Source organism: Rhopilema esculentum, chromosome 3 (assembly GCF_057945365.1).
Source record: "Rhopilema esculentum isolate cy_ngs chromosome 3, ASM5794536v1, whole genome shotgun sequence".
NCBI classification, from domain to species: domain Eukaryota; kingdom Metazoa; phylum Cnidaria; class Scyphozoa; order Rhizostomeae; family Rhizostomatidae; genus Rhopilema; species Rhopilema esculentum.
Window position 1 is genome coordinate 2,124,018 of NC_142817.1, and position 19,463 is coordinate 2,143,480.

Here is a 19,463-nt window from a genome sequence, read left to right on the forward strand (position 1 = left end):
CTGATTGGTCGAATGCTATGGAAATGTGGACGGAAGGAATTTGACACGCTTTCTGAATGAGTTATTGTCTTAATCACCAGACCTTGCCATTTGGAATAGGCCTAGCAAGTATCAATTATGTTTGATAATTCATCCATATAAGACCACCATTTCTACTATGATATAACTAAACAGTTTTCAATACCAATATAAATGACTTTTATGTAAAAATCATATGTATTATTTTTTTGGCAAAATATGTACACATTTCCACAGAATAACTATGACAGCGGCATGCCGAATGGACCTCCGTCGCTATCCTTTCGACACACAACAGTGCAAGTTGGCGATTGAAAGCTGTGAGTAATAGATTTTTAGTCATCAACGTTTTTGTTCTGTTTGAAAGTTTCGAGTTTCGTCTCGTGATACACTTGTAAAAATAAAGGTTTTGTGAAATTTCTGCCTGATTGACCAGTGGAGTCAGGAAGGTATTGAAAAATTTCAATGATGTAACTACTTGTATATAAACATTTGTGAAAATGAGTTTAAAAATGGTTTTCAAAAAACAACAAACATTTTGAAAAATAAATAAGCTATAATTTCGCTTCACTCCGAGCTAGAAAACATAATTTTCAATTTCTACAAGTTAGCCATCAAGAAAAAATACATTTAACAAAGACATGATCTAAAAATTTGTAAGCGAAGCGACAACAATTTATGGATAGAATAGAAACTTCTGACCTGTGCAGACCGAAATTCTATACTTTGCAATAATTTGTATTGTTAGAATTAGCACTAAACCATACAGTGTTTAGATATGTAGCATTTTGAACCATATACGTTGCATCACACTGGATCATATTCTGCTTAATCTATCTACAATCCATTAGTCTCTTATAACGATAAAACGTATTCAAATGCTCTTTTTACATGTTCATGATCGCAATCTTTTTTGAGCTGTTGAGTTGATTGAATTTTTTGAGTTTTTAGATGGGCATGATCAAAACCAAGTCAAGTATACATGGAGGCAAGACCAAGGCTGTCGACACGAGTGTAACAAGGTATACATCTATGACAAAGACATGGCAAACTTTGAAATACTTGAAGCAAAGAAAACCAAGGAAGCAACAGTATACCATGCAGGTAGGGCACACAATATCTTCTCAATCTTTAATAAAGCTCGTAGGTTGGAGAAAGGATCAAGATTAGATATAACATAATAGAAATAAAATTGATACTCTTCAAGATGGCTTTTTCTTCAAACAAGCTACAGAATTATTTATTTTCTTCAATATTGTCCTGTATTGAAGGCTTCAGTTACTATTCATCTGGGACAAAATCATATTAATTTAACATAATGTTAACGTTGTTATTTAATATTTCTACCTTTATTTCATAATCTTTTGAATCTATGAGACTTTTCAAGTTTATGTCTACTGCTGGGAAATGCAAACAAATTAGGCAAAGATGTCATAATCGCAGAAAATTTTCAATAAAATTAAATCCATTTCGCATAAAATGCGTTGCACGTTTGTTTAGAATTATGTCTGCCATACTTTACTCAAAAGAACTGCTCGAATTCTCCTGAACGGATAAGGTAGGATACAGTAGGTAAAAATACTTATATAGACCGTGAGAGTGAATCTGAGCTGCGTGGGAAATATGTGACTATAAAGGACGTTTTTCCTCCACAGCCACTTCTCAGTGTAAATTTTTTTGCTGTTAGGATTTATAGAAGAATAAGCTTTTGGGACAGAACAATTGAGTTTCAGTTCTTAAAACTTCCCTACGGTTCACTGTTATTAGATGAATTTATAGAATCTGCGCCTTTAAATACTTTTTGTGCAATGGAGCTTCTCCATCAGCTCTGTAATATCTTTATTGCTTCTTAGAGAATTTCTCAAAAGCAACAGCATCATTTGTCTTCAGAAGGAGGCGTCAGTACTTCATCTTCCGTATATATATTCCTTCGATTCTCATTGTTATGGTTTCATGGAGCACGTTCTGGATATCCCAGGATGCAGTGCCTGCTCGAGCTGGAATTTGCATCACGACCATCCTAACGCTAATCACGATGCTTGGTGTAGTGAACACCAATATGCCAAAAGTGTCATACATAAAAGCAATCGATCTCTATCTACTGGTCTCGTTCATATTCGTATTCTCCTCCCTAGTGGAATATATAATAGTCTTGAACTTTGAAAATTGCTTTTTGAAGAAAAGAAATAGAAAGGACAACACGAAATGGAACGAAGACCACTCACATATCATCAAAACAAATGTGCGTATCCCTCCATTTTATCATTTTACAGAGATTGATTTTAGCGATAAATATAAGCTAAATCAACAAACTTTCTATTCATTCGTACAACGATTATCGACAATTAAAATTTTCAGACGAATGCTAAGTTCGATAACAAGTTTTTAATGTTTTGGGCAGCTAACACTGAGAGGACATTTTTGAGGTAAAATCTAAGAAATAAATTAATGTGCATCTATCAGCCGACAGAGGCTGCTTGAAGATCTCTGCGCTAGTCCTTGCGAGAAAATAAAGGAAAATTAAAACAAAGCTGGGGTAGGCTATAATGAATGGTTCTATGAAAGCTATATTACCGATAACTGGTTGTTATAATTTGTTATTTATCACGTAGCATTATTGAAGACTTTTCCATTGAACTCAAAAAATTTTGTACTTGCTTACCAGAACTCTTTTTTCAAAATCCTGAAATCCTTTTAGATCTAGAAACATTCCTTGCAAGTAACTCTACGCTAAAATGAGTATAGAAAAGTCCATATCGCTCTCAGAAAGCTCAAGATTCTTGCAATCCTACATCTGTTTTATTTCATCAAAAATGCTGTTTTGCCAGTCGGCCATAAAGAGCTCTATGGTGTATAATCAGAGTTCATATGCTCAACATAAATATAGCATAGGTTCCAAATCTTTGATTGGCCGAGCATCCTAAATTCTGCATACCACATTGACCAATCAGAATTCAAGAATATGATAACAAACGTGCCACACAGCTAGATTGTGGCCCTATTTTGCACGTTTATTTTTTGTGGGTAGTAGTAAAAACGTGCAAAATAGACCTAAATCTAGCTGCGAGGCACGTTTGGTGTCATATTCTCGAATTATGATTGGTCAATGTGGTATGCAGAATTTGGGTCACTCAGCCAATCAAAGATTTGGAACGATCAATCAATCTATGCTCATAGATATCAACCTTCTTTCATCAGGGGAGTATCAGCGTCACTGTGAAAGCCGAGGAAGAATTATCAGAAGAACAACCGTTGGGCTACTTCGGAGGAAGCAAGGGTTGTGTCCGACGTCAGTCAAGCATATCATCAACACATCGCAACAACGATCTAAGCTTGGAGGATAAACTTGCAAGGAAACTTAACAAAATAAAATATAATTGGCAGAAGCCCGCAAAAAGGCCTCCACCACATCTAGTTGACTTGATCGCAAGGGTGCTATTTCCGTTTATTTATGGTCTTTTTAATTTCATCTATTGGTGGACACAGATAAGATAAATAAACTGATCAGTCATGAACTTTAAAATTGCTGGAAAGCAAAAATTAATTCATAAACTAAATGATGTGAACAGGGTACACTTAAACATGAATGATGAAATCAAGAAGATAAGAAATACATTCATTGTTTAAAAACCACCACTTAAAGAAAATTAACAGACAAAAATCGTGTTTAAAATTTCATTCAATTTACATAATTGCTGAGTTGTATCTGAGGACATAACTGCGTGAACTGACTCGTAACAAAGCGGAGCTTCATTGCAACTTGTTGCCAAATTTTCAGATGTTGATTAACACATTTTTACATAATTTGATGTTCTTTGAAAGACAATTTAGTAGTGTCACATTCTTCATAAAAGGAAATCTTGTAGGAAAGACCTGGATGTCAACAAGGATGTTCAAAATTGTTTGCTTTTGAATAATTAATTATTTTTACTTAATTTCAAATCAAACAAATGAAAAATTAAGCATCACTTTTATAAGGGATCGATTCCAGAAATTTCTTTATCATTCTCCCAGCAGTACGACTGTATTTATTCAATAATAAAAATAGCAGACTTCGTCGAGCTGTAAAGAAAATCTTGAGAAAAAGACTGCATTAAATTGACCTGGAATCAAGACCCCTGATACTAATTTAAGAGGACAGCTTTTTGTAAAAATGAGCAGACTTATGGTTCATTTTCAGTACAAATCTATTGATCTCCCAATGCAAAATATTTCAGGTTAAAAGAAACTTCAAATTTGCAGGAGTCTATTAAAGGCGATTTTAAAAATGGCTAGCTTCCTGCCCTGGCATAATGCTATTTTTGAAAAAACAAAATTCAAAATATGCTTTTTGGATACCCTCAATGTATAGTTATAAAAGGGGAAAAATCAGTCACATTTATAAGAGCTGATATTAGATGGGTGGCAAGTATTTTACATTCTTTTATACTTGTGTTGTGAAGCATCAAACAGACAGTCTGCCAATAATGACCTTTTGGTGCCATATCTGAATTCTTAAGGGTGGCCAAAATATTGCTCATCCTTTATTGGGTTGTCAAGAATTGATAAAAAACAGTACAGATCTTATTTTGAGTCATCTTAATTGGCATTGAAAATGATAGTTATCATCCACGGGTTTCATAGAGCAGGAGCATCCTAAGCAGAGCATTGGAAATGAATTTTTGAGTATCACATGGTCCATAATCCCTTGAAATGTCATTACCAGATACTACCAGATGATTTTGATCAGCGATTACAAGAGTAGTCAGTGCATATGCTCTAACAATCTAACAAAAACGCTAACCTTTGTTTTCTCAACAGATTCTGTTAAACTAAACTCTAAACTTGAAAATTTCGATTTGTATCTTTCCAGAAAATCCTTTGTTGTCACATGATCGGTGACGTCATTTCTGGTATAATTTCAGTGTTTAAATGGCCATAACTCAATGGTTATTCGTCAAATGACATGAAAGTTTACACATACTAAAAGATCTTGAAGAGCCCTTTTTATTGATATACATATTTACTATTTGCTCAAGTAAGCATTTTGTTGAACATGTGATCTTTTAGATCTCTAGGGTTTAAATGGCCATAACTTGATCGCTATTCGGTATATGACGATGAAACCTGCATGTAATGCAAAATCTCAAAGAGCTCTTTCGACTGCTATATTCAGTATTTGCTGATGTCAGAATTTCAGTTATCACCTTATTTCAGATAGCTATTAGATACAAGTGCTCCATAACATTGTGTTTATGTGATGTAAATTTAACTTTCCCCCATAGAAATGGTATCTTAAAACATCACTTTCATATTTTACTCCAATAAATGGCATTCAGTATTTTCCCACTTAATACAGACATGTCAAGTTTCAGTTTTTAAAATAAATGAGTTGTTTCAAAAGGAAGTGAAAATGTTTGGTCATCATGAGGGGATCTTTACCAATCCAGAACGAATCCTGACTGCCACATACGAAAAGTAGAGTTCAGAAGCCTAGCCCGAGAAAGTTTTTTGCCATGCCCATTAGTTCTTCAGGTGGGGAATTGAAAGGGGCTTTGTTCTTTGCTAATTTATTCAGTTTTTATTAAGAAAAAAATTATGACAGTACATGTGCTCCTCTTTCACATTTCCAATAAATTCACAATGTGTCATAGTCGCAAAAAAGCTAACCTGCTATTTGTGTAGGCTTGCCAATAAATGTACCATCACTTAACCTGTGTAGATTCGCTGTTATCCTAGTCATCTAATTATCTAGTCACTGCTATTGTGCTAAAATGCCTTGTTGGGAAAGAGGGATTTTGCTAGGGCTTGGAATAAAATTTAAAAATTTAAATAAACCAAGAAATTTGTTGCAAAATGCGTGAGAATTCTGCTTTCATGTGTGTGAACGTGAGAAAAGACCTAAATGCATATGTGTCTCACTCAAAATGCATGTGACTTGGTAGGTCTGTGTATAGTAGGTTTACATGTGTCTTTGGTGTGTGAAAATATCAAGAACTTGTCAAAACTAAGAAAATGTTGAATATTACCAACCCTATCAATGCTACAAAATCATGTATTTTATAGTTGTTTGACTCATGTTCCGTTTGAAATTGTATCATGCCTAACATTTGATGCAGAGTTCCTGCTAAGCAAAATGGGCATATCTTTTACCAATAAATATTTACAAAACATCCTAGCTTGTGACTTGATCTCAAATGCAAGGCATATGATCTTTATGACAAAATAACACCATGGAATATTTGATTCTTTGAAAAAATTGAAAGACAAATATTTTTGCAAAATGTGAAGATATACAAAATTACTAGATCATCTAAAACAAACAGTATATTTATTTACAAAGTTTTGCTAGCTTACAGTTTGAGTGAAGGAAGTCATTTATTGAAAATCTCAATCATTGTTACATCTTGAAAGAATTCATCAAGTTTCCATTATAATTTCTTGACTATGACAATGTTTGTCCCCTAGTCACCTAAAATTGAAATATGCCAGGTGAATCAGATAAAACTTACATATGATTTCACAAGTACGATATCATGAAACAACTTTAAAAAAAAGCATAGAGCACCCAAAAAGCACTGTAAACATAATTCTAAACCTTAGTAATTTTACAAAAACTGAAAATTGCTGAGAAACAAATGAACTATTTTGAGTATTTTCTTTGAACCAAAATAAATTTTTACTTATTATCCTTGACAAATCATATTCAACTGTTTCATAATCTGTTAACAAAGCCTGCCAAATTTTTGAAAACAACAATAAAGATTTTATTTAGGAAACACTTAAATAGTAAAGTAAAGTCCAAGAGAGGTAAATTTTCTATAAATTTTTGCAGTGAAAAAGGAAAAATGAAAGAAGAAACTACAAAAGACACTATATATAATATAGTTTTAAAGAGATAAATACTTTATACAAATTATTTTTACTTGAACTCTGCTTCAAAGCAAATTCATGTTTAAGAAAAAATCTATCAACTGGCTGCCTTCAAAATAATCAAAGTGAATGGAAACCAAAGTAACTAAGTGCTAGGTTTGGCATAACTTTACTCAACTATTATTTAAAAAGTGAACAGTCTAAATACCCCCTACATGAAGAAAAAGGTCTACCATTTTTAATAATGACTACTGCATTTCACTAAAGATCAAACACTACAAACCCTTGCTTCCACATATTCAATCTTCTGTTCTAATGATGTGAGCTTTGCATTCAGATTAGCAAGTCTTGTGCGACAGGAAACATCTACAAAATGAAATTTCAACTGCATATCATATACCACTCTTACTGGTACTTTTACAACTCTTTTTATTTAATAATGAAAACAGATTAGAATGGTTGCACAGTAATCCATGCAATAAGAAATAAAGATTGCAACAAACAAACAATTTTAAAAATTAATGTACATAGATGCAATTGTCATCTCACAAAAAGGTCTGTCTCTTCAAGGCTAAGGCAAACATTTGAGCAAAGCAGGGGGTACAGAATAGGGCATACAGAGTAGATAAATAGGTCATTAAGTTGGTGGTTAAATATAGCTAACAGATCCAGACTGGAAAGTACAAGCTGCACTATTGAATGAGATCTTTGGTGTGCCAGAAGCACTTCAATGAAAGTGTGCTATTAAAAATTGGTTGGATTTTCCTCAGGGGCACTGGGCAGACATACAGCTCAGCTGGGAGACAAAGGTGTCTATTTACTATGAAACGTAAAACTACAGAAAATAAAGTGAGCTCCTTTAAATTGCAAAAAATATTGAGCATTGGGTGTGCCAAATATTTCTGGTTGTTAGGACCTCAGATGCACTTCTTAAAAATGTTTAAGTCTGGCAAAGATTGCCTGTACCTTACCAGACATGGCATATTTGAAATTTTCAATAGACCTAGAAGTGATGACCCATCCAAAGAGAGGAACATACTTCACTGGCATACTAGAGATGATTAGGCCTAGAGATGATCAAATGGAAACCGGCCTTTACAGTTATAAGCACACTTGGAGCGGCGAACCCTTATTATTCAACATGTCAGTACTTGATTTTTCTTTTTTGTAGTTGTTTACCTAGAATCCATAGGTGTTTTTGAGGGTCAGTGTCCTGGTCCTTCCTCTCAATGTGACCACACCTTGTGATTCCTATGCCTGGAATTACAGGGGTCTAGCAATTCTCTTAGCTCTGGGAAAAAGTTTAATCATGTCAGGGACTTGATCCCCAGACCCATGGATCTGTAGTTGGCAACCTTAACCATTGAGCCATCCCCCAAACACCAGAGGAAACATCGTTGCAACTTTGATAATTGCATAGGCAAGCTATCTGGAGATCTGAATTTTTGCACATATTGAACCAGAACCTTGCTTACATAAATCTGAATATATGTACATTTGAAAATTTTTTACATACAAGCATGTACAAAAACTGGTATCGACTGAAGAGTTTAGGTTTAGACTAGAATCATGCTGAAATAGTTCTATTAAGCTGCCACTTTTCACAGCTTGATTGGAAAGTTATGGCAGAAATGGTAGAGCTGGGGAGATCTTTTGCAGCTAGTAATAATACAAGGAGACATGTATATTCTCTAAGATTTAAATAAGATTTTTATTTTGTTCTATAACTTTAAAAGATATTTGGAATGAATAAAAATTTTTTTTTTGATGTTTAGTTCAAGTTCAAGTTCAAGTTTTCATTTCATGAAAACTATTAGCTTTTATGTGAGTTATAACATTTATAGAACACTGTAACCAAGCTCTGGCACTTCATTTCCCTGCATTTGGTCTGTATGAGTTTTAATTTGTACCATGAATTTCCTGGCTAATCTGAAAACAGATCCATGTTGGAATGGATGCAGCAGCTCCAGTGTAAATGGGAAGCCTATGTGTAATTGTCACAATGGCATTGATCAGTTTGGATCCATAAGCATGTCATTTTTCGTACAATGCAAGTTTATGATAGGTTTGCTGCCAAGACACCTTAGAAATGCGCAAGGGTAAAAAATTGTGTATTCACTATCCACACTTTGACACAACAGCCTCAAGACGCAGGCACAATAGCCACGCATAACCCCAGATCTCGACAAAAAGTTCAGCACTTTCCAATCCATCCAGGCAATTTAAATCCACAAAACTTTCATGACCTTTTGTCTCCGTTTTGCACTTAACTTAATTTTTAAATAGCAGACTTTGAAAGCTTCTTTTCGAAGCATCAAGACTATAGTCATTTTCTTAAACGATACAACGATGCTGTTCAAAAAGCGGAAATTATTTGGTTGGGCCTAAACAAAACAATTAGAAAAATTATAAATACATCCCTCATAGCTGTATGGCAATAAGTTGTTATATTGAACTGGAATTCTTACCAAAATTATTTAAGAAGTCTGCTAATTTCTTTACTGAGCATGTTAGAGTTTCAACAAACTCTCTGTTTTCCCAATCAGCTTGAATTTGATCTCTAATGGTAGCCATCTTGGATTCTTAGGACCAATCCCAAGCTCCTTCTCAGTCACAAAGATGCCACTCCTTCCTGGGGTAAATTACTACTTTTCTCAAGTAGAAGATGCAACTTCATATTCATTGACATTCTACTTTAGGGCCCTTTAGTAGATCAAACATACAGGTGGTAACTTTTTTACTTCATGTTGCAAAAACAAACCGACTAATGACACCGGAAAGTCTAAATGTTACTTACAAACCGGGACTCTGCAGGCCCCTTAGACCTGCACCTGCCAACATCAATAAAGATAAAAAAAATACCTATATTTCAGTATCAATATTTCCCTGTTAAAGCTAGAGAAGGAATCTTTTTCATAACAATTATGGTTGCTGCCACGTATGCTCCAACATCCTGGGACACTGACTGCCCAGGACATCAATAATGATTGTGAAAAGATTCATCAGATTGCTGCCAAAGTGATCTATTATCCAATACCCAGTGGTGTAGTGCTGTCTAAATAACAAGGGGGGCTCTTGCAAAAAATGTTGCGAAAAACAATAGCAAAAGTAGAAATTTGCAAATTTTTGGCACTAACAAGGGGGGCTAAGTCCCCTGAGCCCCCTAGCACTACACCCCTACCCCTACCAATACCGGACTAAACAGAGGAAATAATAGAGAGGAGGGAAAATCTGGATTAAAACTGTAAGATAAAGATTCTAACAATTATGAACAAGTTTCGGTATAGAACTATTATTGACGTTATCCAAGGACGTATGTCATTAGAAGACCATTTCAGTGGAACCATTTACATCTGGAAGCTAGAAACCTGATTAGAGTTATGGGCCACCGTTTAAAGCAGGTTAAGAATAAAATGCAAATAGGATTGAAATCGTTTACATCAAAAAGTTTTGGAAAAAAGCGTTCATAATCAAGAACAGTAAGGTGTATTTCCACAACTTTTAAGTAATCGAAAGTGAGGTTTGAATTATCAATTTTCAAATTGATTTGGATTAATCAATTTATACATTTAATTCTACATTTCTGTAATAGATAAATGAACTCTTAAATCCTTCGAAAAAGACAGGAATTTATATTTTAGATATTTACATTCTATTTTACTTTTGAGCATTTGGAGAAGTAGCATATTTACATCAGCTTCAGCTGACACATAAATTCTAATCTCCTTTATCAATACATAATGTTTGTATGTGTGCCTGGGTATGGGTGAATGCAGAGTCTGTTCATATAGAGAAAGTTTCCCGGTATTTTCCCGTTCAATTTCCTTCCTCAGATTTCTTTGCTAAAATTGCTTTCTCCTCAAGAAACACTGGCCTCTTCCATGCAAAAAATCCTGGTTACGTCACTTTACCTAAGATTCGATGGCAGTGATGAAGGAAAAAATTAAAATGGTAATTTTTCCTTTTCAAGTATATTTCAACATTCAGACGATCCCTAAAATCTTCAGTACACTAAGAATCCCCCTAAAATGGTTTTTGATTTTTGAATGTCCATCCCGGGGTTTTTGTGGTCCCAACTCTGCAATCACGTCACCGGCGTCTGTGATCTATTGGAATGATAGAGGACCGCAAGAATAATGCATCGTCAAAGATAACGACAGTAATGAAAGTATTGAACACATGTAATACGTATTTATCAGTTGCATACATCAATATAAAAAAAATTGACCGTATGACAAAAGTCCAACTTTCTAATTGAAATCTAGATAATTAAACTATGTTCGTTGTAAATAAAGAAAATCTAAATGTCATACAGCGATAAAAATATGACACATTGTACCAGCGCTCTCTACTATATCTAACCTGAGGTTGGATTACAATATACTGTTGGAATGGTTCAAAAAGACTTAAAATGATTGCCCTTTCCGAGGGATTGTGGAAAAGGCTAAACTTCATGTTCTTGTGTTTGCTATAAAGTCCTAGGCATGTTCTCGTGTTTGCTAAAAAGGCTTAAATGTAATGTAAGCATACATGCAAACAGGCGCTAGTCCAATGCACAAAAGCAATGCAACGCTACTTGCGTCAATATTACACATTTAGGTGAAATCAGTATTGTAGAAAATTGAACAGAGCAGTAAAATCTCCTATGATACCATACGATGCAATGAACGCAAAACCATGTATTACAGAAACCCCCTTAATTTAAAGAAAAGGCTTCAAGTTTGAGAGATCTGAAAAAGACATTCATGTCTTGAGAGACAACAAAATGATACAATAAAACACAACATTTTATAATGAAATACAATACAATACAATACAATACAATACAATACAATACAATACAATACAATACAATACAATACAATGAAATACAATTCAATTCAATTCAATTCACTTTAAAACAACACAGTGAAATCCAATACAACACAACACACTATAATGAAATACAATACAACACTTAATAATGAAATACTATAAAATACAATAAATACAATACAATACAATACAATACAATACAATACAATACAATACAATACAATACAATACAATACAATGCAATAAAATACAATACAATACAGTACAGTACAATAAAATACAATACAATACAGTACAGTACAGTACAGTACAGTACAGTACAGTACAGTACAGTACAGTACAGTACAATACAAAACAATACAATAAAATACGATACGATACAATACAATACAATACAATACAATACAATACAATACAATACAATACAATACAATACAATACAAATCTATGCAATGAAATACAACATAATATAATGCAGTAAAATAAAATACAATACAATGAAATACGTTAAAAGGCAAAACAATACAATATGGTTCGACAAAAATAAAAAATGAGAAAAATCATATTGAATTGGTAGTTTAAGTTGTATTCTAATGAAAGTGGGAAAGAAGCAGGTTTCAAAATAAAAAGATAAAATTAAAAATCATTGTGCAATATGACATTTTTGAAAGTAGCGATCAACTGGAAAAACAACCTAAAACTTTGGATCTGTTAATGGTAAATTATACTGTTACTGTAATATCATTAAGAATAGGCTTTAGGTTAAAATGTTTTACGTAAAAACATGCAACATAATCTTCAAGTATATATATAAATTTTTGCTTTTACGATTGCAATCGCAATGCTATTAAGGCTTGATTATTTTGGCTCATCGACATTGCAGTAAGGTATAAGCAATATTTTTATTACAAAAATGTTCCAAAATATACCTCAATTAGCAGCAAAAATGGATAAAAATGTTCATAAATTACAAATAATCTTCGTTTTCGCTGGTGGATGATTTTGATTTATAACTTTCTTCCATTTTTACTTCCCTGGATAACATGCTTGATTCAGTGAGGTCCAATACAGCTTTTTCAGTCTGCAATTTAGAATATGCGGCCCTAAACTGCTCTGTCTCCAAGACTGCTTCAGTCAAGCCTTGGTCTTCAAACAGCCTACGCGAAGCCTGAATCAAAACGAAAATGCATTTGTTATTTAGAAATGAATATCTTCATACGAAGTTAAGTTTTCGAAAACAGTCAAAATTAAAGCTAAGAATAAGAGACACTTGAATCATAAATAAGAATATTTGAAAAGATAAGAAAACTTTAAAAAACTTTAAAGTTCACAATGTACAGTGAATAATCAAATTAACCTTTGGTACCACAAATTTGAAGATCGCATTTCCTGCTTATCTTTGGATATTATCCAACGTTTATACCCAAAACAATTTTGGTATGATATGCTGCCGCTCTTACGGACAGTGAATAACATTATATATGCAAGATTCCAAAAGGTGCTTTGAAGCACAAAAATACACAACAGAAACGATTTACCTCAATTATACAAGACAGCACATTAAATTGCTGCATGTGTAAAGGTAGATCCTGTCTCTCTACAAGCCAATCACACCACATTTGACAGTGTTTGTCCCAGATAACCTACCAATATGAATTGCAAAAGTTGAAGTAATATAAGACTACTAGAACAAAAGTTGTATCAACATGAAGTAATTGGTAAGCATCAACATGTCTTATAAATATGACGTCATTTTCTTAACTGCTCTGGATTGTAAACGTGAACACCACGGGAAAACTGTAATTGATTCATAAAAGTAGCTTTTAGGGTAAACATTTTGCAAACGTCAAATTCAAATCTAGCATTGGATCGATTACTAGTTTTAACAATTGTAACATTTCTATTGATAGAAATAATAATGAAACTACATATATGTTTAAGCTTTGTTTCTAGAGAGACAAAGATCCAAAAGGCCATTTTATAAACTATTGCTAAACATAAAACCGAATTGACGTAAAGATCCTATTGCGTCAAGAAATTTCAGACAGAAAATCTGGTTGGCACTTGGTTGACACCCAAATATTCATGAAACCATGAAATTAGTGTGTTTAAATCATAGAGGTTAAGAGTTAATTTGAATATTGCTCAAATTCTCAGCTGTTAATATATGCTATAAAAACGAAATCCAAGTCATAGTTAATAGAGCGACAATGGTAGCCTTATTTAAGCACAATATGGTAGTCCATACCTTAGACACGAAATCCAGCAGGCGCTTTTGTCTAATAAACTTCCTGAAATTACCAAGGTTCGAAAGAATGAACTCAATGAATTTGTCTGCCGTTTCTTCACTGTTTTGCTGAAAAACAGTAAACTTACTATGTGACCATTGCTTTACATGAAGAGTAGGAACAAGGATTCTATTTTCACAAGATAATGAATATGAATTGTAAAGCTTTGTAAGGGACAAATAATATATTTGGACAGCTGAGTGGAAATAGGTGTCTGATTCTTAGCTCCAAAGCTCGCAATAAACGCATAAGTCCAGGATAGGATAAAAGCATCTGTTTTATCTAAAAACGAGCCCATCCAACACAAGCCTTTAGATAAAAAAGGTAACCACAATTTCCTGGTGCAAAATACAATAGTTTGTTTAGTAGGAAAAACCTTGAGCATGCAATTTCATATTTTAAGCTAAGTACATGTGAATTTTATTATTTTTTTAATTTAAATTGATCGCAGACATTTCTCGTGGCGTGTAATTTGAGACAGACTATAGTAGTTTACTTTAACCTCTGTGTCTATGGCCCTGGGGTAGTCATTATCTTTTGCTCTTCGGGGTATCGTCCGAGTAGTATTGTAAAGTAAATTTGTAAGTAGCGTAGCTTGTATTTATGTATTGTAACTTTTTAATGGATATGAAAAAAAAAATTATTATGAGATAGCGCTGAAGAATTATTTGTGATATTAGACAAAATTGAATCTTTCAAGCTTCAGCCAACATTGGCGAAGAACCGCTTAGGCCCTAAAGTCCATACCTCAAAAACAACACTTTGCGAGACAGTCGATTGGTTTTCTCAGTCAGGTCATCCATATCACCTTTCAGATTTTCCCAACCACTGTTTAGCAACATCGACAAAATATTCACAAATTTTCTAAATATAAGTTCAGGGATCAAATTAAAGTACAGCATCTGCTTGAAAGCCCATAACGGCGGGTGAATAAGTCAACTGATCAATCGGCTTGTTAATAAGGCTTATTGCAATGAAAATTAAAAATCTTTTTATGAAGACTCTACAGCGAAAACCTAGTCGGTTCACAGCAGAAAATAAAGGAGAAAAGAAGCGCATTAGCAAAGGTTTACGGGTGTTTTTGAAGGGATTCCTCGACAATTAATAATGAAAAGAGATTTGCATACCACGACTGAAAACACGTAAGAAGTAATTTTTCCATGGTCCAAACGTGCCAATTTCTTAAGAATATCATCCATTATTGTGCTTAACTGTTGAGAATAAACAAGAAATTCTGTTATGAAAGCAGTTTTGAAGTCTGAAAGTTTCTAAGCCTGTGGCTTTCATCAATTTTCTTTCAAAGAAACTTGTCAACTCGGAAAGAGCTATCAGAAGAAGGTATCATCTATTCGAATCATTAAAAAAGCGAGCGATAAAACTAAGCAAAAAAAGGAAGAAGATTAAGCAAAAAAATTTTGTTCGGATAAGGAAAACTTCAAAATATTAGACAGTCGAATTCTAGGATATTATAGCCGCAATCCCCACCATCCCTGTCAAAATACAGCATACAAACGCACCAAAATTCAGAGCAGGCACATATATGTTAAGATACGAAAATTTGGAATGTCAGTTGCTAAGAAGAAATTCGGCTCTAAAAGCCACAAAAGGCAGATTTCATCGCCAATAGCGTCAAAGATATAACATCAAAAGAAAGATATCAGAATAACTGTGATCAGAATAAGGTAGTGACAACGGGAAATAATATGTTTAGGTCAGCAATTAGTTACAATATAAAGTCCCTATCCTACTCTAATAATTCATGTTATGTGTTCTTATTGACTGAACCTCGATAGCGATGAAAACAGAACCCGATTAAAATGGATAAAATATCTCTGATGTACCTATTGAGCCCAACAGTTAAGTAATAGCACATTGAATTCATTGCATGCAAACAATAAAAGAGGCCCCCCTTTAAACAAGCATTTGGTGAATGGCTACCCCCACTTAAATTACTTGAAAATGAAAATAAGTGAAAATGAAAAAAGAATTGGTAACATATACACGGCGAAGTCCATTTTTGCCGTTTCTTAGCAAAGAAAAATAAATTTTATTTGCATGAACAACATTTTAAAATATTTTTCAAAGACTTTAGAGATTAGAAGATGCAAATAAAAATTGGCGTGCTTAGAGTGTAGAATTGCTAATCTTTAGACAAAGTGATAGCCTTGCTTTCTGTATTTATGTAGACTTTTTCACAACTAGAGTGAAGACATAAGTTTGTTATTTCAACAAGTAAACCATTTAAATGTTTGTAGTTACCTTGTTGGAGATAAGCTCGCATACTGTAGACTCAGCAACATCCAAAACGTGACTTGCAGTGTTGTGATAACGGTACTGAAAGGACGAAACTGGGCGCTACACATAAGGTCAATGTTATTTCGACTGGCAAGGTGATTATTAGAGGTTCTCTAATAGCTGACACAAAAAAGAAGACGATTTTATACAAGACTAGAAAAGACGAACAATATTGATTTGAGATAAATCAACATACTTCCTCAAGAATTGCATTTTCGTCGACGCAAAGGTGCTCAGCCTGTAAGAAATATAGACATAGAATTTAAAACAAATTAATAGTTTTGTTTTAATCTTTTCATTCATGTTTTTTTTCAAATTGAAATGACTACAGTCTCTTTGATAATAAAAGGGATAAAACTGCTTTTTGTGACAAGTTTATCATATCTAAATATATTTGTTTTCATTTCTCAGTGCTTGCAGCATCGGATTTTACAAAACTAGCATGTCGGTTTTTGCATGAAAATATAGTCCTAAGTCTTAATCGCAAGAAACAACGGTTAAAGGTAATGTGTTCAGCCAACGCAAGCAATCTTTCATGTCATCGTCCAAGCCATCATGACCGTTCTGTTTATCTGCAGAGTGAGGCTAACTTTTCATGTAAGCAGTTGTGCATCGCAAGAATACTGACAAATAGCAAGCCGATATTTCGATGTTACTTGACAAGATGGGTATACGCAGCCCTTTTATATGGACACGTTACTTTTAAGATTGCTAGAACAGCCTGCAAGCGTCTAAAATACCTCAAAAACCAAATTTTCTCGCTTTTGATTCGAATATCCAATGCTACAACAATATAAACAGAGTTGAAAATGTAACCAAACCTGGGTCCGGGCACTTGAAAACACGTTGAGCATGACGCAAATTTCTCTGTCAGTCATATATTGAAAGTCAACTTTAGCATCCTTCAAAAACTGTTGAGCAGCATGCACAACCCTGAAAGCATTTACATTACACAATTGAGTTTTATCTGCATAGCTATCATCAGTATGCGAATTACACTAGATAAAGCCCCATGTAAGGCGAAATATAAACTAAATATTGTTCGTATTACAGATTTTCAAAAAATTAAAAAAACTTTACAATAGCAAGATTCATTCCCTTCAATATAGTACCAAAAATTGAAAAATATGAGAGGTTACTATCTCAATTTTTATTTAAAGATTTAGGCAATCTTATAAATGGCCGATCTAGCCATATAGTTTGATCACAGCTTTACGGCAAATTGACTATTATTGCCGTGTTAAACGATCTGAAAATGTTTTCTTCATCTTGACTTTTCCCCTAAAAAATTCTGACTATGAACAACACTTTTATAAAATGTACCTCTGAGCGACTGCCTCGATCATATCTGTTGCCATTAGCTTCAAACGTGTGTTCAAATGACCCGCCATCTCTTCGTCTGGCCAATGCAAATCTCGAATAAAAGCTTGGAGCGATTTCAGTTTCCAAAATACTTCTTCTGATGCAGCACAACCAAGACTAAAATCAACATCAACGAAAGATATCTAAAATTGATTGCCAATGACAATTGACAAGTCAAGTCAAGTCAACTCACGTCAAGTCAAGTCAACTCACGTCACGTCACGTCACGTCACGTCACGTCACGTCACGTCACGTCACGTCACGTCACGTCACGTCACGTCACGTCACGTCACGTCACGTCACGTCACGTCACGTCACGTCACGTCACGTCACATCACGTCACGTCACGTCACGTCACGTCAAGTCAAGTCACGCCAAGCAAAACAAGTCAACTCAAGTAAAAAAAAGATAAAGAAAGTCGGAAGATGCATCGAAACCGTACACGTAAAAATATATATACGTCAGAATCAATATTATATTTGACCAAATTTCAGAAAAGTAATCGCAAAAATTTAAAACTTTAAGGCGCATATTAAAGCCTTATCTTCACATGCAATTTTTCCTTGACAGTTTTTCCTTGAAAACCTTTCCTTGGCAACTTTTCTTCGCTACTACTGTCGTGACACCAATACGTAACAGTTTCTTACCCGTTAACGAAGTTGTTTGCCTGAAACCTTTGTGGCAAGGAAAAATGCAGACTTTGCTAGAAAAACTTGTCAAAAACTTGTTGGCTTAGATAAGGCTTTATTTGAATTGTTTTAGATAGATCTCTTTAGATAGATAGATCAGCTGTTGCGTTAATGATTGCATGTTTAAAGCATGTTTTACTCCAAATCAGTAAATTGGTCAAATGAGAGATGATAATCGTGAATATGGGTGAGATTTACATTGAAAATGGTCCGTCTGTGTTGTGTAAGGATGAAAAAGTAGCATTTTGCAACAATAACACTGAAGAAATTGCAAGTGAAATAAGACGCAAAATTTATTCACCCGACTTCTGTCCAGGTTTCTTTCGTGAATGTTTTATCCAGCGATCTTGCAACGGACGACTCCATTAAATCGATGTATCGAATCACAAGGGGAGCAAACTTATTACGCAGATGGCAGTGAAATGGGCCTTGGCACAAAGTTGCTGTCCAAAAAAACAAACCACTAGAAATTTCAATCTAAGAAGCAGCACGGAATGAAAAAATCAAAAACATTCTTTAACATAAAATAACAGCGTAAATATTTAGGCTAAAAGGTATGATATCTTTAGGTGGCAGTCTAAGTCTAAATTGGCATTTGTTGCAATGCTTAAAAACGTCATCACATATGTTGAAATGAATAAGATATCGACACAGGGAAAAGATAAATGATAAGAAAGGCGTTGTCATATACCCTGGAATCCTGCCTTAAAGCCATTGAGTCATGATAAAATGGATTGGGTATACTCTAAGTGCCAAAATCCGCTGAGTCACGATTTCCATGACTGCGATGCTATTGGTTGACCTAGAACTGGTCACATGAATTCACCTCGTACTGATTGACAAAACAATTTCCATCAATAGCAAGTTGTCAACAACGGATGCCTATATCACATGAAACAGCAGCGATCACGCCGAAACCAAATGACCCCCTATAGAGAAAGCCTATTTACCATGACTCAATGCCTTTAAACATTTATGTGAAAATATTATGGACAATTTTGAAGTTGCAAATGGAGTAGCGAAATCGTGTACAATGCTTCGTCATTAAATCATACTAAATGTTTCAAAGTCATATTTCATCTCCTAAAGGATGAGCTGCAATATCCCGATTTGCAAAAAGTACTTTCGAAATGATCTTTTAGTT

General features: G+C 34.2%; 2 protein-coding genes across 12 annotated transcripts in view; one reads left to right on the forward strand and one right to left on the reverse strand.

Moving 5' to 3' along the window:
* LOC135692717 (gamma-aminobutyric acid receptor subunit beta-2) overlaps positions 1-3,822 on the forward strand; it is a 45,401-nt gene extending 41,579 nt beyond the window's left edge. For all 10 annotated transcript variants that reach the window (XM_065210991.2, XM_065210996.2, XM_065210995.2 and 7 more), the window contains 4 exons: positions 256-338; positions 970-1,122; positions 1,872-2,260; positions 3,217-3,822. In XM_065210991.2, the coding sequence (XP_065067063.2) occupies positions 256-338; positions 970-1,122; positions 1,872-2,260; positions 3,217-3,513 (922 nt within the window). In that variant the 3' untranslated portion in view covers positions 3,514-3,822. The remainder of the gene's footprint in view (positions 1-255; positions 339-969; positions 1,123-1,871; positions 2,261-3,216) is intronic.
* A 2,416-nt stretch (positions 3,823-6,238) lies between these two features.
* LOC135692713 (calcium-dependent secretion activator 1) overlaps positions 6,239-19,463 on the reverse strand; it is a 31,967-nt gene continuing 18,742 nt past the window's right edge. For both annotated transcript variants that reach the window (XM_065210964.2, XM_065210963.2), the window contains exons 22-32: positions 18,621-18,762; positions 17,592-17,747; positions 17,090-17,201; positions 16,465-16,506; positions 16,233-16,307; positions 15,101-15,184; positions 13,934-14,041; positions 13,224-13,328; positions 9,339-12,853; positions 7,154-7,236; positions 6,239-6,469 (exon numbers count right to left, since the gene is read on the reverse strand). In XM_065210964.2, the coding sequence (XP_065067036.1) occupies positions 12,653-12,853; positions 13,224-13,328; positions 13,934-14,041; positions 15,101-15,184; positions 16,233-16,307; positions 16,465-16,506; positions 17,090-17,201; positions 17,592-17,747; positions 18,621-18,762 (1,025 nt within the window). In that variant the 3' untranslated portion in view covers positions 6,239-6,469; positions 7,154-7,236; positions 9,339-12,652. The remainder of the gene's footprint in view (positions 6,470-7,153; positions 7,237-9,338; positions 12,854-13,223; positions 13,329-13,933; positions 14,042-15,100; positions 15,185-16,232; positions 16,308-16,464; positions 16,507-17,089; positions 17,202-17,591; positions 17,748-18,620; positions 18,763-19,463) is intronic.